The sequence below is a fragment of the Anguilla rostrata genome, chromosome 4, assembly GCF_018555375.3.
Source record: "Anguilla rostrata isolate EN2019 chromosome 4, ASM1855537v3, whole genome shotgun sequence".
NCBI lineage: Eukaryota > Metazoa > Chordata > Actinopteri > Anguilliformes > Anguillidae > Anguilla > Anguilla rostrata.
This window is the reverse complement of record NC_057936.1, coordinates 64,069,173-64,096,565: the sequence shown is the minus strand read 5'-3', so window position 1 is coordinate 64,096,565 and position 27,393 is coordinate 64,069,173. Positions and strand designations below refer to the sequence as shown.

The 27,393-nt window shown below is 48.6% G+C and overlaps 1 protein-coding gene across 6 annotated transcripts in view; it reads left to right on the top strand.

The window, feature by feature from the left end:
* Positions 1-27,393, top strand: part of phactr1 (phosphatase and actin regulator 1) — a 65,937-nt gene that overhangs the window by 20,736 nt on the left and 17,808 nt on the right. For 2 of the 6 annotated variants that reach the window (XM_064333858.1, XM_064333860.1), the window contains exons 2-3: positions 16,167-16,331; positions 24,830-24,910. In XM_064333858.1, coding sequence (XP_064189928.1) covers positions 16,167-16,331; positions 24,830-24,910 — 246 coding nt within the window. Of the gene's footprint in view, positions 1-5,915; positions 6,009-9,599; positions 12,410-12,438; positions 12,867-16,166; positions 16,332-24,829; positions 24,911-27,393 lie in introns of those variants that run through there. The other 4 variants (XM_064333861.1, XM_064333856.1, XM_064333859.1 and 1 more) reach the window with 4 other exon arrangements.

The following is a 27,393-nucleotide window of genomic DNA, read 5'->3' as shown; positions in this document are numbered from 1 at the left end:
GCTCTGTTTAGCCAGAGCTTCTGCCTCCTGAGTTACGAGCGGACGGCCAGGTCCCAGGGAGGACGCAGAGAGAGGGCCAGACTGAGCCGGGGAAGCGTGTTTATACTGCGCTGTGCGTTTATTAACGGGGCCCATCCAGCGCACACAGCCAGACGAGGCCGCGGAGCACTGGAGTAAAGACCAGGTTTTATGGACCAGTCCGTCTCTCACGGCAACACGAGGCGTCACGGCAACAAGCAGCGCTAGCTGTTCCCGTGCACTTTGTCCGATCCCCCCTTCCCCCCGCCATCCTGCCCCCCGCCCCCAACCTCCCCGCGCCAGGACAGATGCCGATCCGGATAAGTGGGATGAAGGAGCGGGAGATCGGGATGTTCGCCAGATGATCCCCCGCCAGACACAACCCCTCGATAAGGAGGCTTAGTGGGGTTGGGGGAGATATGGGGGGCGTTGGGGGTTGGGGCGGGGGGTTAGTGAAACTCAATCCCATGCCTCTGCTCCATTCTGACATAGGAGCTTGGCGAAGTCACGCCCTTGTCCCAGTTTTCCCTCGCTTTGGTCTCCGCAACTGAACGGTGGAACCACCTCCCCCACCGATTGGGCAGAGGTAGTGCTACAGTTAAACGCCGCCCTCTTGTGGCGAGTTTTCAGTAACGCAAGGTTGAGGGGATTCTTGGAAAAGGGTTCCAAAATGTATCCCTGGCACCCCCTACTCTCCTGTGGAACCCTCGGGGGGTGAGGGAGCAAGGGCACCTCCAATCTTCACTCTTACTGGTCTGATATTGGCAGGGAAGTGTAGAGGAGAAATGTGTAGGGGACACATTTACTGCTCAGGTATGTAATGTAATGTCATTTCAGTCTCATCAACCAGTACATTACATTACAGGCATTTAGCAGATGCTCTTATCCAGAACGACTTACACAGCTTTTTACGCAGCAGTTTACATTGCATCCATTTATACAGCTTTGTATATACTGAAGCAGTGCAGGTTAAGTATGTTGCTGTTACAAGACCAGCTCCTTACCCATTATACAAAACTACTGCCCGACCAACAGAGTGGTCTCTTCACAGGTGGGTGATGAATGGCAAAACTCCACCCACATGTGGTCAGTGTGCACTGGAGAAAGGATTTGTTTTAATTGGGCGATAATAACTCAGAAAAATATTTTTAAAGGAAAATAAAAACCCTTACTGTGTCCCTAGCCTTAATGTGCCACAGTCAGGCTCGATAAAACTCCTTGGCTAAGGGGAAAAGATACATATTGCCACCCAAATTAAATCTGTGCTTTTTTTAACTGCAAACTGCCAGCCAGTAAATTAAGCCCTCCCTAAGAATCTGTGAACAAAAAAAAAACATTAAATGTATCAAAGTGGTTGGTTATGGAGTGCTGTGAATTAACCTAATATCTAATCATCAGAATTATGCAATTCAATTTCTTTGAGAGTAATTAATAGAAAAAAACTGAGGCGTGAGATTTCATGTGTCCTGATACAGGGGTGTGTGATTTATTTATTTTTTTTAATGATTAAAATGTCGTGCCGCTGTACTGCGAGCTGCATGGAAACAGCACCAGGCTCTTCTGTGCCTTTGGCGACCGCATTTGGGAGCAGTTTTGACACAACAAAGACCCTGTGATGCGCTTTAGCATGCGGTGTAAGCGCAAATGTCAGGAACGGAGAAACCGCTTGAGTTTCGTCCAAAACGCTCGCGGAACGTTTTCTCTTTTTAATTTTTTTTTTTTTTTAAAGATCCCTTCGCGGGATCTTAACAGGATGAACGGTGGCCTTGAGGGAGCCCCTTGCTTCTCAGCCAAAAGACTGAACTTCATCTCCTCACGCAATACATCACTCATTTACTCTCCGGTTACAACGTTTTGTGAGCTAGCCGAATGTAGCAAGGACGAAACAAATGCGGAGAGAGAGAGAGTGAGAAAGGGAGGGAGGGAGAGGGCGAGAGAGAGAGGCAGAGAGAGAGGGAGGGGGAGGGAGAGAGAGAGGGCGAGAGAGTGAAAAAGAGGGAGAGAAACGGAGAGAGAGAGAGAGGGAGGGAGGGAGGGAGAGAGAGAGAGTGAGGGAGAGAAACGGGGGAGAGAGAGAGAGTGAGAAAGAGGGAGAGAAAGAGGGAGAGAGAGAGAGATCATTTGTGTAAGCAAGCGGGGTGTGTGGCCAATTTAATCAGTTACCCACAACCCCAAGGGAGGATGTCTGGAGTTGCTATCAGATGCATTGCAGGGTACCACTGGTGATGAACCGTCTTCTTTTGACTGAGAGGACACTGGCACAGAAGCACAAAATAATAATAACAATAATAATAATAATCATAATAATAATAATGTCCATAGGGAGGCTGAATCTCAAACCATATACACCCCCCCCCCCCCCAGGAGGAGGGAGGACTGTTCACTCTTGTTCTAATTAATAATACAACCAATAATAATGGAAATATGAAAGTGGATGACATGGAGAAAAAAGTAACTGTACTGTGTTTCCCTGGATATGGCTGTCCTGCAGAGAATTTTTTAAAATTATCACAGCGAGCTCTGAATATTGTAACCAGTAGATGGCAGCAGAGACGCGGCAACTGTGCAGTCATGACCTATTCGCTAAGTGAATCCTCTAAATAAACCCTTTCACAAAGCAAAAAATTACAAATCAATTTTTTAAAAATAATAATTAAAAAATAAAAACAGCTGGTAATAAAATTACGCCAAAACTGATGTTAGATGTCATTCGCAACGCAGTGTTGCCGTTCTACTGCCGGAAAAATTCTTTCACCAGGGTGGAGGCTGGTGCAGTAAGAATGGTACTGCAAGCATATTTCCCATGATTCAAAGCAACCCCAGTCAGCGCAGGCAATATCGCTACTGCAGTGCTACAACGGCTGGATGACTTTAATGAAGGAGTGCAAAGCCACAGTACAGAGGTACAGTACATTTTATATTTCAAGGCACAATAAACACAATAAGTGTATAGGACACACACTCATACTTGTGTGTGAGTGAGAGAGAGAGAGAGTTTGAAATTGGCAATAATTTGCCAATACATTGATAAGTGTTGCCATGTCTAGAAAATATATTATACTTAAATATATATTCAGTATATTTCATTTTTGTAAGGAAATGCTTTGGTGTTTTGAGTATTTAGTTTTTGTTAGTATTATCAACAACCTGCCGGTTTTGTTCATTTCAATATGCACAGTGCCTCAGCACATTGAGCTGGTGAACTCAGGCGTGTCAGTAGTTCGGAATTAACACCCACTTAACAGCCACAGTAAAGATTTTTTTTTTTTAGAAAGTGTAGAAGCATTTTGAGAAGACAAGAGATGAAAAGAAGGAGGTTGTGTGGAGCTGCTATTCTGGGCCCATGCTGTGGCCCCTCGGTCTTGGCCACAGTACCTCTTGGCAGTTGGAGAAGCAGATAATCTCATCTTCTCACAACCCTCTGAAGAGTAGTTTTTTTTTTTTGAATGGTTTTTCAAACATTCTCAGTCGGTGTCCTAGAACTGCGTCTCTTTCCGTTAGCAGTAGTGACCGTTACATCAGGAACGTTCAGTTAATAGCATTCTAATTGCGTATTGACGATCTCGCACCTTGAATAGTTAGACGTTAATGCGCTGTAGCAACCAACAGGGGGCAGAAGAGAAGAGAAAAAGGAAAACATACAGCACCTGCAAATAGAGGAGAAATACTTCACAGGAATGGCAAAAGGACTGAGAGCTAGAAGAAGAAGATCTTTGAACGGACACACCGAGCTGTGCTGTAAGGGGGACTCGCCTGGTGCTTTCGTTCTGCTGCTCTCCATCATGAAAATATACTGCGGTTTTGTTTTTTTTTTGTTGTTTTTTTTTAGAATTTGCTTTGTGGGGGATGTGTTTGTTCTGGAAAAGGTCTTAGCATCGCATATTAATCCTCCAAATTCCTATTGGATTCCTTTCACAGTAAGTTGTTACCGCTACTGATGTTGGCAATTACACCAATTATTATTTAATTAATCTACCATGTTGGAGGCTCGTAAGAAATTAATTGCTGGTGTCGTTAAGCTAATTCCATGTTCCAAGTGTAAGGTGGTGGGGGTGGGGGGGGTGGGGGTGGGTATGTGTGGTGTAAGAGAGCAAGAAATCCTTATTCCAGATCAAAGTCCTTTCATACATGCATACATACATCTTACCAAAAGACAGTATCATGTTATTGATTAGGCTCTGTCCTTAGTTATCTGTTCCCATATTTTGGCCAAGAAGAATTTATGTTTATCTCTCAGGATAGATAATTTTTCAACAGAAGAAAAGGAAAATGGGGTCCTGAACTGACTGAAATTATATTCATCATCAGCTTCACTCCCCTGCCCCACCGACCCCCCCCCCCCCCCCAAAAACAAAACATTATTCAATGAGCCGTACACAGGCTGCTGTTGTCTGGCCGTGACACAGATTCGCTCCCACAGGAAATGGGCTTTTAACGCTCCAGGTATATCCTTCTCACGGTATGACGCCCCGCCGCGCCCCGACCCGCACAGGTAGGGGCGGGCGCTACGCGAACGACCCACGCGGACCGTCGCCATGGAGACGCACTCCCTACACTTAGCACAGGAAGTAGCCGCCACGGAGACGCACTGCGTACACTTAGCACAGGAAGTAGCCGCCATGGAGACGCACTGCGTACACTTAGCACAGGAAGTAGCCACGATGGAGACGCACTGCGTACACTTAGCACAGGAAGTAGCCACGATGGAGACGCACTGCGTACACTTAGCACAGGAAGTAGCCGCCATGGAGACGCACTGCGTACACTTAGCACAGGAAGTAGCCATCATGGAGACGCACCGCGTACACTTAGCACAGGAAGTAGCCGCCATGGAGACGCACTGCGTACACTTAGCACAGGAAGTAGCCTCCATGGAGACGCACTCCGTACACTTAGCACAGGAAGTAGCCGCCACGGAGACGCACTCCGTACACTTAGCACAGAAGTAGCCCCCACGCACACCACCTGGAAAGGTCACCGCGTGGATCTCTGCTGATAAGTGGGTTATATGCCAGTATGTACTGTGTTCAGTACATACTGTGCTAAGGTTCTCCTTTATGTAACGCATCTAGCATGGATATCTGCTGACATCACAAGACAGCCTGAACAGGACACACACACGGGGAGGGTGTGTTTCTTTATTTCCACACAGTCTGAACAACACACAGCCTGAACAACACGCAGTGCTCACACAGTGAATACACACACAGTCTGCACACAGTACATACACACACACAGTCTGCACACAGTACATACAGTACACACAGTCTGCACACAGTACATACAGTACACACAGTCTGCACACAGTACATACAGTACACACAGTCTGCACACAGTACATACAGTACACACAGTCTGCACACAGTACATACAGTACACACAGTCTGCACACAGTACATACAGTACACACAGTCTGCACACAGTACATACAGTACACACAGTCTGCACACAGTACATACAGTATGCACACATTGCATACAGTACACACAGTCTGCACACAGTACACACAGTATGCACACAGTACACAGTCTGCACACAGTACACAGTCTGCACACAGTACATACAGTACACACAAAGTACACATGCAGTGCATACACACAGTACACACACACAGCAAGCATGCAGTACACACTGTCTCTCTCTCTCTCTCTCACACACACACTTTCACTCTTTCTCACACGCACACAGGCAAACACCTACATACACACAAAAACACACGCACGCACACACACACAGTTTCTCGCTTCCTCACAGATCCTGGTGCTGTGAAGCACTCAGACGGCATTACCTAACAAGCAGAGCGGCTGCAGCCTCGCCTCTTCTCTCCCCTCCCCTCCCTCCCTCCCCCCTACACACACAGCCCCCAAATACACGCGCACACGCATGCGCGTGCGCTTAGCAACCACCAGCCCAGCTTCGCACTACGAACAGGTCCACAGAGAGCGCTGGAGAGAGGAGGGAACAGCAGAGCCTGCAAACTGCCTGCAGAGGTAGGCTGCCACCCCATCTTATCTGCTTACAGCACAGAGAGGGAGAGAAAGAGAGAGAGAGAGAGAGAGGGAGAGAGAGAGAGAGAGAGAGAGAGAGGGAGAGAGGATCGTGCATGGGAGAGACTGAATGTCCTTGGAGCGTGCTAGTGCCTAAGAGAGAGAGAGAAGAAGAGAAGAGCAAGAAAAACCAAGCCTATCTGAACATTAGAGCACTCAGCAGAAAGAAGTCGACTGCTGTGCTGTGTGTGTGTGTGTGTGTCTGTGCATGGCAGAGAATGTGTGTGTTTTTGCACGAGAATGGCAGAGAAGTCTTTCTTTCGAAAAAGGGACATGGTTGGTAGGGTGTGAACAGGGCTCTGGGAACGACTTCAAAAACTACATTTCCCAGAAGCGCCTAGGCCTCACTCACTCACCTCACACGCCTGCAGCTGGGTACAGTGAGATGGGAGAGAGAGCGATGCTCCATCTGTAGCCTTTTTCCTTTTTTCTCGATCCATACGCCCTGTGCCTTCCTGTGATGTTTAGCGCCATTGATGTAGTCAGTGCTAACAGTTTCATATGCAACAGTGAAGCAGTATTGTAATAACATTGTGTTAATAATCCAGAGCAGGATTTTTCCTGCATTGAAATATCTTAGGCCGGCTGCCAAAGTGTTTTTTTTTTCAAGCCACCTAGGCCGCCTATAGGAGAAATTGCAGAGGGGGAAAAAAAACACCCGTAGAACAATTAGAAATTGTCCGTGCGTTTTTTTTTGTCCGTGTTCCGCATTTCAAGTTCACCTGCAACCTTAGACACGATAAATTAACTTCTGTAGGATCCGCTCAGTTTCATAAAAGAGCGAGACGGTAGACAGAGAGTGCGGGGACAAAAAATGATTTGATTGGATCAAACAAGGCGATAATGAACGTCTCCGTGTTCACCCTTTTCATTACGGAGTACATTCTGTGGGAATTTTGACAGAAAAAGGCCGAGTGTATCCTTAATGCAAACTCAGCGATGATTTGATGGAACTTCATTTCTTTTTTTTTAAATCACGGTTGTCAGTTAAAGGTTGAGGCCCCCCCTCCTCTGCATATTCAGTATACTGTATGTCAGCCATCTGGCAGTGAAACAGCGTATTGGAGCAGAGGGAGCACCGCGAGACAGACGAGCCACAGGATTTTAAACAAGGACTTATACATCATCCTCCCCCAGCTCTGGAGCCGCGTCAGCCAGACTGCGACGTGATTGGCTGGTAGTAAACACTCTGTCTCCGCCTCCCAGCCCTGGGGGCAGGAGGGTAGGTGGTTGTGTGGGTAGACTGCTTGTACATTGAAAGGTCTGATTCACACCGAGCATATGCTGGTGGTGGGGGATTTGGGGGGGGGAGGGGGGGTACACACTAGTCTGCATCACCTGTTCTGAGGTTACATGGTTTTAATCATAACCTCCATCACCCATCTAAATACTCAGACTCTCGCAAGTATGTGTGCTGTACACAGTAGGTTGTCCTGCCTTCTTAAAGGATACAGGTCCATTCACCTGCATATTCATTCAGCCTGTCTCTAAGGGGGAATGACGACACCGTACTGAGCATTCCGGAGTCTCATTGGTCCAGCGCATCTGTCTCTGTTCGAGTGATTGATTGGCTGTATCTGGTGTGCTTGCGATTGGACCCCTCAAACAACGGTAAATGGTAAATGGACTGCATTTATATAGCGCTTTTGTCCAAAGCGCTTTACAATTGATGCCTCTCCATTCACCAGAGCAGTTAGGGGTTAGGTGTCTTGCTCAGGGACACTTCGACACGCCCAGGGCGGGGATCGAACCGGCAACCCTCCGACTGCCAGACAACCGCTCTTACCTCCCGAGCTATGTCGCCCCTGGATCCGGCCAGGGGTCGACGGGGAGAAGTTTTGGAACCACTAATCTGGTGTCAGTAATGAGGAAGTTATGGCTGCTCTTTAAACACGTAATCAGATGGAAGCTCTGCTTGTGCTGATTAGCTACCACCCGGCTTTATCCATCCTCCGCTTGCGTATTTGGTGAGGTTTAAAGGAGCGTTTCATTAATTATTTGTAGGTGTCATATGAGGAGCTCTCCTCAAGCGCGCGGTTACCATTCAAGTTTCGGGAATACCACCAAATTATTTATTAGTGGTATTAATGTTGTGTTTGGTGTTGTTGCTTTTCCTACAGTTGGTACTGGTCACCTTTGACAAAACTTGGCAGATTTAAAAAAAAAAAAAAACAAGCATGCAAGCATGATATTTTACTAAATCACGTGAATCAAATATAGGAAATGTAGCGCAATGTAAGAACTGTATAGCTTATTGAAATGGAAAAGCGATCAATAAGCAGACAGCTTCTATTTCAACTCCCCCCACCCCCCCCGCCCCGCCGCTGCGCCCAGCTGCGGCCACTTTCGCACAATATCCACGCCGTCCTCCTGCGCTTCTGTGGCGCTCCGCGTGATGTATGGGTTTCATAAGCGCCCGCCGCTCTATTCGGGCCGGGGGGGGGGGGGTTTGTCCGCGGCCCCGGAGAGAGAGACTCCGGCCCCAATTCCATCTCGACCCCCGCCGCCAATTACACATCCGTCATCACAGGCCCCCCCGCCTCGGAGGGGAGGGGGGGAGGGGGGGGCGAGACAGCGGCGGGACGTGCGTCACTCGGCCCCGTTAAAGGGGCCATGAAATTGGCGGAAATTGGCGTTTGTGGCGGCGGCGGCGTGTGGCGTGTGGCGATGGCGGCGGAGCACGCGGCCCTGCCTCGTGAAGGCGAGGAGCTGACGCCCCGCTCGCGCTTCGCTAAATTTACACCCGTCCCGTCGGGCTTCCTCCCCCAACCCTTCTGCTTCCAGGCCCCGCCTAAATAAAACCCAGACCCTGCTGTTGTTTCACAGAGAGGAAAATGAAACGAACGCCTTGTAGTTATTTAGGTGATTGTGTGTGAGTGTGTGTGTGTGTGTGTGTGTGTGTGTGTGTGTGTGTGAGTGTGAGTGTGTGTGTGTGTGTGTGTGTGTGTGTGTGTGTGTGATTACATGAACCCCAGTCAGTACTGAGCATTTCTGTTGGCATTAATGCTCTTATAAAAGCATTGTTCAGAAGGAGCACCGAGAGTGTTTTTGTGCATATCCTTCCTGTGAGGGGGAAGGGATGGGGGGGTGTGATTCAGGGATTAAGATAGGTGAGTGTGATTGAGAGGGTGGAGCGTGATTAAGGGGGTTGGATGTGTGAAAATGGTACCAGATTCTGCAATGCATCATGGGCCATCTTGGCTGCTTGGTGGGGTGATTCTCTCTCTAAGGAAGGCATACAACACAGCACAGCATAGCATTGACCAACACAGCACAGAATTGCACAACACAGCATAGAACACCACAGCATAGAATAGCACAGCACAGCACAGCATAGAGTAGACCAACACAGTACAGAACATAGCACAGCACAGTACAATACAGAACAACACAGCATAGAATAGCACAGCATAGAGTAGACCAACACAGTACAGAACATAGCACAGCACAACACAACACAACACAACACAGCACAGAACAACACAGCATAGAATAGCACAGCAAAAAAAAAAACGAAAGGACGCCTAGCAGCAGCTCTACACCCCGGGCACATATTTGATGGAAAAAAATGTGTCTGTTTATAAATTAATGCGGTGTTTTATAAATTCCGTGGAATATGGCAAAGATCATTATAAGCGTACACAAAAACATCTGTAAAGCAGGACCGAAATCTTCTCTGAAGCATTTAGCCATCTGTTAATTTCGCATTCAGTCGTGTTCTCAAGCTGTTGACAGAGACAGCATCAGTGGAGCACATCTTTATTTTTTCTTCTTCTTTTTTTTGGCCCACTCATTTTTATCCCAGATTTTCTCCCAATTTGGAATGCCAAATTAGATATGAAAGGCTATGTTGAAACAGCAAGCCCTTCCCCCTTGTCAATTGATGAGAGTGCAGATGTACACTCTCTGCACCTGACAAGCAGTCTTTCCTCAGTCACTGCCTCACATGAGGTCACTTCCTGTACAGTGGCTGCAGGCAGACCTTAAGCCCCCAATCACCTGTATTCACTCTCTGATCATCAGATGAGGTCACTTCCTGTGCAGGAGCTGCAGGCAAGCCTAAAGTCCGCAGTCAGCTGCAGTCATTCACTGATCATGCATATGATATCACAGATGCAGAGAGAGAGAGAGATAGGGGGTGGCAGAAAGACACACGCTAAAATAACATTAAGCATTCCTCCAAATGACAACTTTGCCAAGAGTTTATTTTACATGTTCCAAACCGTATCCCTTTAAGTATCTGGAGCTAAGATCTTAAAATCGTAAAACACATCACGCGAAGCATGGGAAGTGGGGCGGGTGCTTTGCTGGCGATAGCCAAAACGCGACTAGACTACATTTATAACTTGGACAAATGAGTATGATCCTCTGGTTTAGGCTCGCGGAAGAGACGGGAGGCGCATTTGCTGATTACCTCATCATGTTCACGCGCCCGAACGGGATATAATTCTTAATGGTGGCAGGCGGACGAGGCTGCACGCCGGCTTCTGATGCCTACTCCAGATATGAACGGGCGCCCTTAGAAATATGATTTCTCTTCGCTGCCACGACGAAAACGCTGCAGTTATTCACTCTGACCGGCCAAGATAAGTCAGCCTGCAATCTCATTATCGGAATGATGCATTAGCATTGTCAGAAAAGCCGCTACGCTACGGTTGCGGTGGTTATAATATTTAACATATAGGCCTACTTATATTTTGCGACGTCTTTAAGATAAAGGTGGAAAGCAGACGCTTGTCCTTACTATAAATTTCACTCAGCCGGACTGAACAAAATAGTTTAATATCTGCGGATATGCAATATGCGACCTGCATGGCGCCCTCTGCTGAGTGTTCCCATGTACATGTTAATGGAATATTTGAACGTTTTGAGGATGCAAAAATGTGTAAATGTTGATAAATGAATTCACAGTAGGCTATACTACTGCAAATCAGGGTACACACATTTTTTTATGAATAGGTTCTCTGTTTATAATTATTCACATGACAAAAAAGAAAGAAAGAAACGTGGAGTAAGATAAATACAACTTGAGCTATTTCCGAAATTAAATTATGCTGCTCTCCCATACCAATTTAAATTCTGAACGTTCAGTTTCCGAGTATAGCATTACATGTTCTGAATCATGCAATTGCAGAACGCACAGCCTTGAGATAGTACGGCTACGGCGTGTGATATCAATAAGATTTAAATGAAAGGTTAAAGGTGTGATACAAATTAGTGGCTGTACGGGCTGGATCAGATAGACTTTACGCATTTGATCATCCACGTCTAGGCCTATCAGTAGATTCACAGTAGATAGGAATAAAAAATTGGACGATTAATGGCGCTTCCATAAATGGCCACCCTTTAGAAATTGCGCAGTTCTGTTGTATACGAATGTATGTTTTTGTTATTTTACATAACCTGACATAATATAGATTTTTTTAAAAAGACAATCCGTGTTAGGCTACCAATGGTTTTCATGACACAACTCACAGATTTTTTTTTTTAACGCGGAGCTCCATAATCCACGTTTTCCCCATAAACCACTCGGCGTTATAACTGGGTATTTTATATCGTTTGAGGATTATTTTCCTAATAATACAATTACAATGGACTGCCAGTGAAGAGTCTGATGATTAATGAACACCCGTCACTTCATTTCCCCCCGTGGAATACAGCGTTGCCAAGTCTCGCGAAAAAATCAAAGCTTTAAACTCGAGAGCGTCACAATGAACTGGAGCAACCGTCATTTTTTCACTTTCCTTTTTTTTGAATGGAAAAGCTGTTACATCAGTGACCGTGAGGGGGACCTACTCTAGTAGCAAGAAATGGTAAGCTCTAAGAACGGCAGAAAACTGGTTATATCTACGGCGAGGGTGGAGTTAGAAGGGTGTGATACAAAAAAGCCCAAGTCCAGGTGCCGAACCGGGTTCAAGAACGGACGTCTGTCGAGCTGATGCCGGGATTGGTTGGAGCCGCTAGGTCAGAAGGGTCGATATGAGTCAAGCCAGGACCATTCCGCTCATAATCTCCTCGCGGTGTGTGCCTAGCATCTAGACGCGAGTTCACCCTGGTGGGTGAATGTGCAGCTCCTCTTGTACCGATGGCGGGTTCCGCGCAAACCGTTATTCACGGGACTTGGTTCGCCACCAGCGTTACCGGCTACAGGGACGACACATCGGCGGGAATGTCAGAGGAAAAGGCGAAGAAGAAAGCTTTTTACCTGGTCAGGGTGAAATCGCTCAACAGCAATAAGCAGCCCGCAAGCAACAGCAACATGCCCTTCATGATCCACTGCCACATAGGCAAAGAGATCAAGCACATTTGCAGCAACTGCAGCCGCGGCAACGAGGCGCAGGACGGTGAGTGATCGCTGTTGTTTTGCCCGCGGAGCTGGGCGCGCGCCCGCACGGCGCTGTGAATGGAGCCGTTTTTAGATCACCATTTAACGTTAAACCCGGGAGAAGGGGGTTCGCCCTCCCTGAAAATATGCCCTCACCGGAGCCTGATTCACTCAACACAGAAATGTAAGCTAGAAATCTTTATTAAAAATAAACATACGCAAGATCTCCGAAGCCTTTCGTTCTTTTGCTGTGTTCTAGTTTATCATTTATCATCCTATGTTTTTGTAAATGCTGGAATGAATACTTAGCTTACCTATGGTTACGTGTATGCGAATCAGCCCACTACGCCCAAGTGAAGCTGTAAGCTTGCGTTGCCGTGGGACACGTTTTCACATTTGAAATGTTTTTCTTTCAGGATTAAAAACATTTGTGCTAGCAGACACGAAATTATCACAAAATCCGTTCGATCTCACAGGTAAAAATGCAAATATGTTTTTCGTGTAACCAATGATACTGAATTGATAGGGAAAGAATTAAACACGTTTTCACCAGCCTGTTCTCATCGTTCTACGATTTCCTAGCATTGATTTAAGACTACGACTAATCGCAATTGTGACTAAATTGTGTATTATTTCTATCGGCGCATTCGCTATCAAATGTGATATGATGTTCTGTCAAAATATTTTTGCTTGAACAAGGCTTGGACAACAGTGAGTCTCGAAGCAACAATCTTTTGTCGTTTTTGGGGCCAATATGGTACGTCTTTCAGCCACAGTGCCCGGTCGCTTTCACAGTTTCTCGGAGTAGGCTATGTAATGTGCAAGTTTCGCTGCACACGGCGACACAGAGACATGTTCATTTTGCAGATTAACCAGTGAGTCATTGCCTTTCCGAGTTGTGAGTAGTAGGGTACCCCTGAGATTTTGGTGTTTACTTGGCGTTCTGTTGACTTTGAATTGAACCCAGCGTAGAATCAGGTGTTAGAAAGTTGAACAGTGGTGGTAAATAGGATTTGGAAAGCCAAAACGCCTTTTCGCATATCTGTGAAAAATGAAATGGTGTTGAAAGGAAAGCCCTGACTAAATTATGTTAAATATATTTTTAAAGCGAAATTGTGTCCGCGATAAATTGTCCGGATATTGTTATGTATAGGGTAAAATGTAGCCTAGTTCCAGCCTTTGAAGTTGATAGGTTTTATTCCACTAAGGATATTCTCCATAAGAGAGAAACGTGTGGGTTTTGATGCTATCACTTTAGGTGGTGTAAATCAACTTCAACAGAATAATGTTCCCTTAAATTACAGATTTAACATCTTAATATTTTACCTGGCACGTCCATGGACCTTAAGTGATTTAAGAAGGCACTGGTGTGATATAAAACCGCCACTGACATGTAGTGAGTTTGAGGTAATGCTTCTTTAGCCCTCCAAACGACTCATTTCATGATTGTGTGAATGTGCATGCACAAACTAATCCCCTCTCTCCAAAAAAATGTATTTTATGGTTGCTGAAATGCAGCTATATTAAGTACAAGTATAGCCCATTTAAAGCATAATTAATGAAAAATTGCTACTCTTGATTTGACTTCTATTTCAGGACAAGGTGGATACTTTCATGTACAAATTATGGGCATGGTCTTAGTATGGAGAGGTTGTATCTGTACCGATATGTGGCAGAATGAAAGAGAATGTTTTCATTTGTCGGCTTAAATGACAGTTGATATCTGCTGTTATGGTGCTTGAGTCGAGCAGCGAAAGGGCTCGAAACTGCCTGAGGGTGTCATGGCTAGCAAAGCTTTGCTGTCAAAGAGCATTCCGAAATTTCAGAAAGATCTCCGTGACCGGTTGGGCAGTGCGTTTGCACATGTGCAGGAGATTCTGTCCCATTTCCCACCAGAATTGCGTGAGGAAATGTTGGTCAGCTCTCTGTCAGTTTTTGAAACTGTAAAATAAAGGCGATGCTTCTCTTCCCTTGTTTACACTGTCTGCTCTTGGGCTGTAGCTATTTGCATATAGCCTACGGTCTGCTACTTTTTCTTGACGTTCTCTGGCCATTTCTCGCAGATAGTGGGCTGTGTGTGGGGTCATTGTGAGTAGAAATAGGCCACTGAATTGTGGGTTCAGATTCCCGTGCTGTGAGAGCTGACCTTGAAAAAGCCCCCCCACCGTGGCCATCGCCCTTTAGCTGTGTCAGTTCTCCCTCTGCCTCCAGGCTCCTCGTAGCGTAGCAAACGCTTCAGAAGAAACGCGTCCCGTAGCGCACAGCGTTTCAGGATTACGATGGGGAGTCTCCGGAGTTTAGCGGCGAAAAAAACCGCGGATCAATCAACGTACACCCCCCCCCCCCCCTTGAGTAATTGCAGATGGCAGAACAGAACCTGCCTGCTTCATCAACATTGTGTTGTGTTTTAAGGTGAACCCCATTTGAGGGTGAAATTGTTTGTTTTCACGTGGCTTCCTTAAAGACGTTCTCCAGCTCATGTATATTTGAAAGGGCAGAGAACAGAAGCTCAGGAGAGAACACGGCTCTTCTGTGTCTCTGTGCCTCTCTTAATGCATGCGGCTACATGTCTGCACGCGTGTAGCGTGCATTTAGCCTGTCCTTATTTATTTATTCATGTATTGTGGTTTTTTTTAGTGTTTTTTTTGGAGGTTTCTGGCCCAGGGTTCCCGCCGTGCCGGGCAGAGTGTGCCAGCGGGCCCATGCCCCGTGCCCGTTCCTGGCACCGGGGGATGGGGGGAGTTTGGCGTGTGGGCACGGCGGTAACGCAGGCTCCCTCCTTCGGCTCCGCGCCGCGGGAATCGCGTTTTGCGCCCGCCATTACGTGGGCCGAGAGGGGGGGGGTGGCCTGACGTCTGGCGGGGGCTCTGCGCGGGAGGGCGAGCAGGACGGGCAGGGAGAGAGCGAAGGCGCTGCCCCCTCTCACCAAGGGGTGCCCCCCGCTTCTGGAGCCACGGGCCAGGGGGCTGCCTGTTGAGCGTGTCTCCCAAGCACAGCGAGTGCCATGCTTTGCGTTGCGTTGGTCATGTGTGGTTCAGCCTAAAGTTAGCTCATTTCTGGTGATGGCGATAGCCTGTTATTATTATTATTAGTAGTAGTAGTGGTAGTAGTAGTGGTGGTAGTTGTCTGAAGCATGTTGTTCTGTTTGTTTCTCAGTGACGCTAGTATTTCAGGACTCGTAGTATTTGTTGATCATCTTGTTTTAAGTGGCCTTATCCTTAAATTCTTCAGGTTTGGTGGATTTGGCAGTCTGTGGTGATTGGTCTTCACAAAAGGCTGTTTTCACACTCCAGTGGCATTTGAGTTCTATTTGAAATTAAGCTATTTACTAGGAGCACATCGAGTGCTTATTTTTCTCAGAAGATAATGCAGCGGCAGCGTATTCCTGCGAGCGTCATCACATTTCAATACTTGGCAAGATTGACGCACCTGACACCACCTGAGGAAAATTGCATATAGAAGAATTTTCGGAACGCGAACACATTGAATCGGTATTGTTGCAAATAATAGGCAGGGTGGTCTCTCTCTCTCTCTCTTTCTCTCCTCTCTCTCTCTCTCCCTCCTGTGCATCACTGTCCCCGTTTGTGTATTTCTGTGGACCGTTTACAAAGTCCACCGTGTAGAACTTCCTGTGATTTTTCACGTCCATAATCGACAGGTTGGGTCAGGTCGATAAGCCGAGTGATTGATCGACGCGTTTTTAAATGATTATCCGTGCTACGTATTTTTTCAAAATAATAACTGTGTGTTCTTGCCCCCCCCCTCCGCCCCCCCAGCTGAGGAAGTTGAAAGGCTGGCTGCCATGCGCTCAGAGTCTCTTGTGCCCGGGACCCACACCCCGCCCATCCGCAGGCGGAGCAAGTTCGCCACGCTGGGGCGCCTCTTCAAGCCCTGGAAGTGGAGGAAGAAGAAGAGCGAGAAGTTCAAGCAGACGTCTGCGGGTAAGACTCCTCCCTCCCTCCTCCTCCCTTTCTTCCCCTCTTCCCTCCCATCTCCCTCCTCCCTCCTCCCTTATCTCTCCCCTCTTCCCTCTTCCATTGTGCCGTACAGTGGGTGGGAGGACGATGGCGGGGACGTTGTAGATCCAGGTTGGATATGTAAGCATGTTCTGATGGGTCCTGTTTTTGTGAGGTGAGTCGTACGAGGGTGCTCAGTCCTTACCCTCGCACCCACCACACCATCACATTCAGTACACACAGTGTGACTGTTCACACGACATTCGCCACACACACAACACAAGCACACACAGGTATTGCACAGATGCACACAACACGCCACAGCATAGTTTTTTGGGTTTCCTGTGTTTTGCTGCCAGGGGTGAAGCATTGCAGTGACTGGGTTCTAGGCGATGGACAGCATTAAAAGCAGCTAACGGCTCGCTCGCGTGAACACATCAGCACGTCGTTGCGATGGAACAGCATAAACACTAACAGGCTACTTCGCACAGCATTAAACACTAGTGCTGTAGCAGCGTCGCTGTCTTTCCCTGATCTCTCCTGCGGTTTTTCGTCCTTTCATTCGCACAGATTAAATATAGCGCTGGAGGTGCACCTGAGTGTGCTCGTGCGTTTCTGTCACTTCCTGTGGCTTCTCTCTCAAACCACACGTCTGCTGCTGGGTTTGTGTCGTTCCCTTAGACTGGACCCGGGGTCTCTTAGCCTGCTGTTTGAAGTACGCTTACCTTCTTTGACCCCTTTCTTTTAGGGTGTGACATCACAAATGTGTGATTCTTAACTGAACATTCTAATGCTGATGTCACAATCGCTGCATTAGAGTTCTAGAACACTGACTTTTGGGGGAAAAAAAATGTTCCGATATAACACTACCCTCCAGCCGGTTAAAGGTTCTGGATGTTTCCATTTTGGCTGGACCGCAACAGCCAATTGAAAGGTGGCACTGACACCTGCAGGTCTTCGGACCTCGTAGGTTCAGAGGGCTGCATGATGGCGTGGAGAACGAGGTCTGAGCTTTGGGAGAGGGTCTGGAAACCACAGAGCAGCCTCTATTAGAAAGCTCTTTCAGAATCCGGCTGGGGTTGGCCTGCTTGTCCGTGCGCTGCCCTGGGCACATTTAAGATGTCTGCTTTGGCTCATGAATAGTCTTCACCTTTGCGAGAAACCCCTCTGTGGAAGACTGGGAATGTGGTGGTGTTCCCAGAACAGAGCCCCCTGCCCCCCCCGCTCCCCCCTCCCCTCCCAAATCCAGCTTTAATCTCCCCCAGGGATGTTTGGTCCTCATTCCTCCTGCTTTCATGAGGGTCTCATGAATATGCTGTGCACGGTCTTATGGGTAATCACAACACCTGGCTAATTAATTCTCTGCCCCCCCCCTTCCCCCCTCCTCTTTTTTTGTGCCCTTCAGGGCTTCATTTACATTGTTACACCTGGGTGTAGGGCTGTAGGGCGGGGGGGGGGGGGGGGGGGTTGTGGGAGTCAGCAGATTGCTGCGGTCTCTTTTATAGTCGAAAGTAGGTTAGTGTGTAACGGGTAGTACAACAGCTGGCCGGTGACTCACAGCTACCGGGGCCGAGGTTCGCCGTCGTCTCTTTTGTAGTTTTTATTTTTATTTTTCATCTCGGTAGTTACTCATGTAGGTCCAGTCACTATGCAGTTATCTTTTCCCACTGCTTTTCAACTTAGCAATTTAGTGCAGTTTGTATTGTCGGAGTTGTCAGAGCATAGACGTTGGTACGCACTTGGACAGTGAGTTTTTATTTATGTGCCGACTAGACTTGTGACGATACCGGTCAGGTGTTACGCAACCTAAAATGGGCGGAGCCGTCTTTCTTATGAATTCATAGTTTTTTTTTGTTTTATGCATCAAGAAAATGATTCTGATTGGCTCTAGACGGGCGTACATTATACGAGTTGCTGGCTCCCGATTGTTTTTAAAAAAATGTTTCTGATCGGGACCAAATCGTAAGAAAAACGTTAGGTTGTAACGTCGCAACTTGCGATGTATGGTAAATGGTAAATGGACTGCATTTATATAGCGCTTTTATCCAAAGCGCTTTACAATTGATGCCTCTCATTCACCAGAGCAGGGGTTAGGTGTTTTGCTCAGGGAGACTTCGACACGCCCAGGGCGGGGTTCAAACCGACAACCCTCCGACTGCCAGACAACCGCTCTTACCTCCTGAGCTATGTCGCCCCTATGAGGTACCGTTCTGAGCCGACCCGACTGGCTCACAGGCTCCAGGTCGTGTTTTGACACGTCGGATTTGAATTCGAATCGTGAGAGGTCACGCGAGCCGATTCTATGTTTCAGTTCCCCCGTTGACCAATCAGGAGGCGGATCTGCGCGTGGACGCTTTGCCCGCTGTGATTCACCGACCGTAACGTCATGTGATCTGGCCGGGAGCTCGTGTAGTCTACGCTATCACCCGACCGGTCGTCTCGGTCTGAACCTCGTTAAGAGTGAGAGGCCGTCCAAGCTCGCGACACCCTAACCCGTGGGAAAATGGTAAAATGTCCGCCCGCCCGTAAATGAGTGATTGACTGATTCTTGTAACTCCACCCCTGGCAGGGCTCACCCCGTTCACTTTTGGCTTTGCTGGACCTGGCTCTTCAGCAGGGCAGTGCTGCCTAACACAGGGTTCTGTAGGTCAGAGGTCGTAGTTCAGAGGGTAAGACTACAACGGGGATTTGATACGCTCCTGTGTTTGCAGCTACTGTTACCTTCAGAATGCACTCCACATTCCATAGCTCTTACTCGGCCTTTGATCTGAGTGCGGCTGTGGACACGGGAGGTACTGATCACTCACCCCTGGTAAAAAATGGCAGGATTTTCATTTGGCTTTCTGTTAATTTGTTTCAGTTTTTTATTTTTATTTATTTATTTTTTTAACGTAAATACTTCTTGAGAATCTATTTTAGAGACGTGTTAGCTAGCAGCTTTACAAAGCACCCCGGCCCAGGTGGCCTGAGTGCAGCGGGTATAAAGGTGATGTGAGCTGGCAGGGTGAGGATGTGGGGAAGGAAAGCGTTTTAATTCACCCCCCCCCCCCCGCTGAGAAGTGCGCCTCTTGAAGACGGCGCCTGAGGGCTGATGGGAAAGATCATCACGTTGCTTTAAAGTCAGAGCGAGGATAATGCCTGCCCTGGGTTCCCATCTCTGCCCATATCTCTACAAGGCCTGGTGCACGTGCCATGGCTGGGAATTAACACCACAGCCCCCCCTCGACAGCCCCCCCTCTTGATATGTCCCCCTCTTCCGCCTTTTTTAAAAAATTAACTGACTTATTTATTTTCCAAATTGCTCACGCTGCTGAGCTGCTACTCTTAAAGTTAATCGTCAGATGTGGAATTTTGTCGATGTACGTTGCTGTCATTTTGTTGTCCTGTATTGTGTATTGTTAGCTATGTCCTGAATGTATGTGTTCCTGGTGAGGCCAAATACAGAGGAGGACTACAGAGTCCAGTTTAGTCTCGTACAGCGTAGCATCCTCTGGCTCACACAGGCCAGAGCAATCGAGCACAGACACACCCAGCTACGGAGCCCCTAGCCTGAATGATAGCCGCACCGTGGAAGCCCGAGACGCGATCGATGACTCCAACTTCGGCAGAAAAACAAGGGGAGAAATAATTTTTAGGCACCTACCGGTCACTGGAGGCTGCTTTTCGTCCTGTGCAAATTGCATATTGGAGAAGCAATATTTCATATTTATTTGATGCGGCCTTTTCAATCTGCTCGTGGGGATTAAAATGTCTGGCTGGGCTGTGCTGTGCTGTGGAGTTATTCTCCCTTGGGAATTAGGTGATTTGCTTCTCTACCAGTGTTAGCATTTGCTGTATCATAAGGCAGACAGTGTCCGTGTCCTTGTCCCTGGACATCGTATGTTGCTTTAAAGCTGCTAGCAGCTAGCGGTACCTTTTATTCATGGGATTGTAGCATAATCCGTGTGGGAGGTGTTCTCTGCTGGCTGTAACGCAATGGCTGGAGTTGCAAGAGCTGAAAATGTGTGTGTGTGTGTGTGTGTGTGTGGCTGCACTGCTGTACCTGGGACTGCTTAGCTACAAGTGTGTGTGTGTGTGTGTGTGTGTGTGTACGTTGTACGTGCGTGCGGGTGTGCGCGAGTGTGCTTGCATATGTGTGTTTTCTTCCTAGTTACCAGATGAAGGATTGGATGTTGAGGAACAAGTGAATAAAAATGTAATTTTATCTCTTTCACCCGACCGTAAAGAGAAATTATGGACTTCAGATGGGGGGGGGGGAATCAGAGAGGAAGGGGGCCCATAAATGTGTGTGTCCGATCAGTGTTGGTTACATTACTTTCTTCAATGTATAAAGTCAGGGGAGGTACAGTGGAGATTCTATGGGCTTGTGCAGGTAGCTATGGTCTGGTGCCACCGACAACCCCCCCCCCAGAAATGGCTTTGGTTCACAGGAGGGCTGTCGGGTTGGGGGGGGGGGGGGCGTTGTTACGGCTACGGCGGTACCGTTAATAGTAGCTTGGGGACTCGTGGAGCCATTTCGTTGCCATGGAGCCAGCGCAGCTGTGGCAGCAGTCAAACAGATTAATGTTCTGGCCTGCCCCCCCCCCCCCCCCCCCGCCTCCTCCTGCGGTGGAGAAGCTGTCAGCAGGAATCTGTAACCTGGCCCAACGTCCAGCACCAGCTGTGCGGAGAGTTAGGGAGAGGGCAGGTGGGCTGAGCTGGGCTGAGCTGGGCTGTGCTAGGCTGTGCTAGGCTGTGCTGGGCTGTGCTAGGTTGTGCTGGGCTGAGCTGGGCTGAGCTGGGCTGTGCTGGGCTGTGCTGGGCTGTGCTAGGCTGTGCTGTGTTCATTGGTCTAGATTCAGGTTAGCTCATGCAGTGTGCTTGTATTTATCAGTGGGTTGAGTGGCTGTCCGTGGTGTTTGTGTCTTTGCTAAATCGGTGGTCAGTCAGTCTCTTTGAGACTGCAGGGGTGTGGAAAAACAGAAGTGGTGCGCACCAACAGTACAATCAGCAAAAGTGCCCAAGCCCAAAACCCAAGGCACTCACTGTAATCTGCAATTCAGGCACCCAAATCGCTTTAACAGAAGAGAAAACAATCGCTGCTTTTTTTGCAAAATGTCATCTGATGTCACGGTCTGGTGCCCTCCATCAAGAGTGCTTTTGTGTCAACGTGGAGACTCTTTTTGGGAGAAAATGCGTTTACCCCATAAATGAGTGCATCAGTGCACACAGGCCCCATACAGAGGTTAATAATGCAGGGGCGGTTTCTAACGCACCGAGGCCCGGATGACCAGCCGTGTTCCTCTGGCGCTCCTACGCCATCGAGCGTCTTGTACTTCTTCCATTTTGATAAGATGGTGAAAATGAAGTTGTGTTACTTCATTATTTTTTTTTACCCATCCGGGGCGGTGTACGTGTTTTGCGTTCTCTCAGTTGGACACCGAGCTTTGGGTACTCTGGCAGTTCAGGACAGGCGCCTTGCTTCCTGGTAGAGTAACAACGCCGCTTCCCTGGATTTCGTAGAAATGATCGTGATTTGAATATTTGTTTTGTTTTAGAACAGGCCGTTAAGTGCTTTTCTCCCTGTGTGCTTACAGTAAAAATGGCAGGGAGGCGTAGACGCTAAAACACGCTTGTCTTTTTTCAAAGGTTTGGCGGCTGAAAAATGACAAAATTGTTTTGGAGTCTACACACACACGCACACACGCACACACGCACACACACACACACACACACACACACACACACACACACACACACACACGCACACTTCCAGTGCAGAGGGCTTGTTTCAAGTGGCCCTTTTTGACGTGTGTATCAGCAAGAGCTGCGTTTCAGAAAGGCCCCCGGTGCAGACGCTTTCTCGCCTGTCTCCCCCCTTTGATGAGGCCCTGGGTTTCTGCGGAAGTCCTCCAGGCGGCCCGTGGGTCCGGGGGAAACTCAGACCTCAGCTGGGAACCTCCGGCTCGCTCGCCTGTAGGAGCTGTGCCTCTTTAGTAACTGATTTTTTTCTTCTCTCAAACACAGGACGGTGTTAAATCACCACTGTCTTCACCTCCAGCTCAGATATGCAAATGGAGGTCAAAACATTTCTTGTTCACTCTGTCAAATAAAAAAAAAAGAATGAATTCGGTGCACAAGAATACCTCCCAACTGTGCTTGCTTTGCGGCTGTTGAGAAAGCAAGACCAGATTTTTTTTTGTTTTTTTTTAAAAATCGGCCTCTAAAGTTGGAACTGCTGAATGAAGGCATTGCCCGAGGTCTCTAAAATGTGTGTTGTGTTTTTTGAGAGGGAGGCCACATTGGAGAACCTGCAGGGGTGATAAAAGCAAGGCCCATTTAGGCTCCTGACCTGCCCAGTGCTCCCTGTAAATAAAATAATCCACTGAGAACTTGTCCAGAAATCGGCAGATGAACACCACGGCTGTTATAGAGGGATTTGTGTTCGCCCTTGTCGTTTGCGGTTCACACGTTTACCGAAGGCGAGCATTTATAAACGTGAGTAACGGGCCTGGGAAGTTTCAGACGCAGCGGGATTTAGGGGAGAAGAGATGGCGGGAAGATGGCGGTAAGGGGTTTGCGCCAGCGCGCCTGCGCGCCCGTTCAAAACCGCCAACAAAGTAGCGTTGCCATGGAGTCTAGAACAGGGGCCCCGATTGCTCGTTTCAGACTTATTTTCAATTGGCTTTGTCGACAGGGCGGGTCTGGAACAGGAACTTGATGCCGTGGTGTCCGATACGGGGAGTGTTCGGCGCACTGCAGCGTGGGTAAAAATGAAAGCACGCCGCGGAGATGGCGGCGTGGCTGTGGAGGCTGTGATATCTTATTGATGGTTTCATATAACACCCCCCCTCCCCGCGCCCCCCCCCCTCCCACTGGTGGTCTAGTCAGTCGAATGAATTGCCTCTTCAGTGGCGGCTCGGCTGAGTGTCGGGGGACGGGGGATGGGGGGGGGGGGCGGGGGTGGAGAACGCACGCGCGGGATCGATACGCGGCGCCTGAATGATTCAACTCCCTCCGCTGGTGCCTACGCACAAGACTCCACGAGAATGCGTTTGGAGGGGACGACCGGTGTCCTCCGAGCGCTGATCGTGTGTGTGTGTTTGTGTGTATTTGTGTGTGAGTGTGAGTGTGAGTGAGAGTGAGAGTGAGAGTGTGAGTGAGAGTGAGAGTGAGAGTGAGAGTGAGAGTGAGGGAGAGTGGGTGAAGTGGGAGGTGAGAGGAGAGTGAGAGTGAGAGTGAGAGTGAGAGTGAGAGTGAGGTGAGGTGAGAGTGAGTGGAGTGAGGTGAGAGTGAGAGTGAGTGAGGTGAGGTGAGTGAGGGAGTGAGGTGAGAGTGAGAGTGGTGAGAGTGAGGTGAGTGAGGTGGGTGATGTGAGTGTGGTGTGAGTGTGGTGTAGTGTGCGTGTGGTGCCGTGGTGTTGCGTGTGTGTGTGTGTGTGCAGTATGGGCATTAGCATAACTGGGCGGGGTTATGGGACCAGCCTATCGGATGACTGGGACCCTGGCTGAACCGTGGCTGGGGATTTATGATGCCGGTGGCCTGTGACTCACGGCGCGTGCGCTCCGGTGCGTGCGATAAAGGAAGCGGGGAAGGGAGATCGGTTAAGATCGTTTCTGAGATTTGGGCCGATCGATCGCGCCGTTGAGTAGCTGGAACGCTTGTTGTTCATCAGTGAATTCATTTTGAGGTCCCGCCTGGTAGTTGTAATCTCTCTCTCTCTCTCTCGTCAGTATTGGAGAAGGGAAGCCGACAGACTGCAGCAGAAAGTTAGATAATTCATAGATGTTATAAGTTTTCCTGCCTGGAAGGGTGAGTGATTGCTGATACCCTCGCAATGAATCTCAGCACGGCGGTGAGGGGTTTTATAGCACTCTTGGGGCGTGTTGAGGGTACACTACAACATCACCATTCAGTCTTGTGTGCCACAGAATTTTTTTTTTTTTTTTTTTTTTGTAAGTGCTTGGTCATAGTGTTTAGGGTGCCGCGGGTTCGATTCCCAGGTAGGACACTGCCGTTGTACCCTTGAGCAAGGTACTTAACATTGCATTTCTTCAGTATACATCCAGCTGTATGAAACTGATGCAGTGTAAATGCTGTGTAAAAAGTTGTGTGAGTCACTCTGGGTAAGAGTGCGGCTAAGTGCCTGTAATGTAATGTAACGTAATGAAATGTATTGTGATGTGATGTGATGTAAAGCCAGGGTTTTCCCAGAAGCCTCTGGGGGTCACGGCGGCACGTTAGGCCAGTTTTAAAAACGCTAGCGTTTCCGCGCGGGGCGCTAGGCCAGCCGAGAGCGTCCGCCGCGTGCGTTCCCAGCAGCCTTAGCAGCGGCGGGATTCAATCTTAGCCCCCCCCTCGCTCAGCGAGGCTATCGGGAGAGAAAAAAGGAATGGGACCATCAGAGGGGGGGGCATGTGTGCGTCGCGTTCGCGGCAAGGCCGCCGACGATGCTGGGTCGTCATGGTAACTGGGCTCCCCTGCTGGTCTTCCTTCCTCCGCAGCGCTGGAGCGGAAGATCTCCATGAGGCAGAGCCGGGAGGAGCTGATCAAGAGGGGCGTGCTGAAGGAGATCTTCGAGAAAGGTAAGAGAGAGAGAGAACTCCCAGAGGGTTCGCTTGCTTGCTCGCCCAGGGGGGGTGGGGACTGGCCTTGAATCACCCCTGATTTTTGGGCTGAGGCGCACATCCTGCCCGTTGCGTGGTGTGGACGTGAGAAGTGGTTACTTCTGGGTTTTTGGTTTTTGCCCTTGGCCTGGGTTCGGCTGTTCAGACACTCAGATGCCAGCTAAGCCAGTCCTCCATTATCACCATCTGTGCTTAACTGCTGATATCCCCCCATTTTATAAAAAGTTACATTTGGGGTACCTGCTTTAGATCTCCATACAGGCCACAGACCACATTCAGTACGCAAAGTTACCTCCTCAAGCGTAGGCAGTCTGGTCTCTGCTGTGTGTTTCGGTGGTGTGGTGTGTGTTTATCGCACCGTAGTCACCCTGCGGTCTGTACCGTAGTCATCCTGCGGTCTGTACCGTAGTCATCCTCCGGTCTGTACCGTAGTCATCCTGCGGTCTGTACCGTAGTCATCCTGCGGTCTGTACCGTAGTCATCCTCCGGTCTGTACCGTAGTCATCCTGCGGTCTGTACCGTAGTCATCCTCCGGTCTGTACCGTAGTCATCCTGCGGTCTGTACCGTAGTCATCCTCCGGTCTGTACCGCAGTCATCCTGCGGTCTGTACCGTAGTCATCTGGTTTCCTGCGTCTGTACCGTAGTCATCCTGCGGTCTGTACCATAGTCATCCTGCGGTCTGTACCATAGTCATCCTGCGGTCTGTACCGCAGGTGGACGGCCTGTTCAGAAGGCACGAGGCCCTCCTGCTTTTCAGTCATTCCGGGGGAACGAGCAGCATCTCACTCCCTCTAATTGGACAAGCAGTGATGTTAGCTAATATTTAATGTTTCAGGGGTGTGTGTGTGTGTGTGTATGGGGGCGGGGGGGGGGGGGCAGGGGGGTCTGGGGGTTGGATACGTTCTTCAGTTGAAAGCCTGCATGGAGCACCACTTTTACAAAATGGGTCCGGATGAGACCAGAGCAGAGCCATTAGCCATGAGTGGCTGATGATGTCACAGACTTCCTGTTTGCTGTTTCCTGAAGGCCCATATTTGGAAAGGGCGCGTAACGTTCAGAGCCATGACCCTGCTCGGGGTCTGTGTGTTCATGCTCTCAGGAGAGCCGCAGGATCTTCCTGCCTCAGCAGCCACTGGTCGCTTAAAGCTGGAAGCCGCTTTGCCTTGACGACGGCCGCCTTGACGATGGCTGCCTTAACAACGGCCGCCTTTTAACGAATCGGGCTACTTGGTCATTAAGAGTTCCTGCGTGGTTTTAATCCTTCGTTTTATTTGGCAGAGGAAATTAGGCTGTTGAAGTTCCAGGTCAGTCCGCCTGTGTTAGAGAGAGTCTCTCGCCTAATGCTCTGATTGCTTTTTTTTTTTCTTTTTTTTTCCCCTCTCTCTCTCTCTTTACCAAACCACTCCGTAGTTCTCTCTCAACTTCATTGGCTGTCTCCGCTTCCCTTAGTACCGTGCTCGTAGATAAGTGCTGCAGAATAGATTGCCATTTTACCACAGGACAAAAATAACTCCCTGGAAGATCAGACTTTGCCAAGTTTTTTTTTATTACAATGCCTACATTTTAAGTATAACCTAGAGACTTAGAAAGTGCACTTAAAAATAAAATGCAATGCAATTGGCAGTTTGAATGCTTAACTACCAACATAGAGGAAGTACTGTAGAATTCACATTTCAGCAAACACTCCGGATTTTTTGGGGAGCTTTCTCTTTTTTTCTCTCTACCTCTTTCTCTCTTTGCCATCCTCTCTCTGTCTCTCCTCTCCCCTCTCTCTCTCTCTCTCTCCAGTCTGTGATATTTGTGTTCAGTGGAGGGAATGCTAGTTAATGTAATTCAGCTCTAAATTGAAGCAAAGTAAAAAAAAAATAGAATGACGTGAATACCACTGTCTCTGTGCCCCTTCTGTCAAATAGCCAGGTCAAAGGTCAGCATTGTGGAAGATCACCACATAATTAGCCATTTATTGCACTGGTTTTTTGTGTGTGCGCGTGTGTGTGGTTGGCAGTTGGTCAGCAGAGTCATTGAATATGCAGGAGACGTCTGATCAGATTTTAGGACAGCGTTAGGAGGGAGGGGGGGCACGCTTTAACACTGCGAGGCTGACACACCGCCCCCTGCTGGGCGAGGCCCCGCCCCGGGACGTTCCGGCTCCAGCACTCCACACGTCACTGCAGGTGCAGGTGAGAGGCGGGGCTTTATTTAGCCGCAGGAAACGGAGGGCGAGCAGCGCTTCCTCTGAGTGGCGTATCGGCATGGAGACGCTGCTGTACGCCGTGGTGTGGCTCAATGCCAGACGCTGAGCTGCTGGGGTTGGAGCAGGTTGGAACTGGACACCACTAAAGTTTTTATTTTTTTGTTAATATTGTTTTTTAAAAACTCACAGCTCCAAATACAGACCTGGTCGAAGTGCATAGTCCCATGGATTATTTTCAGTCCCAAT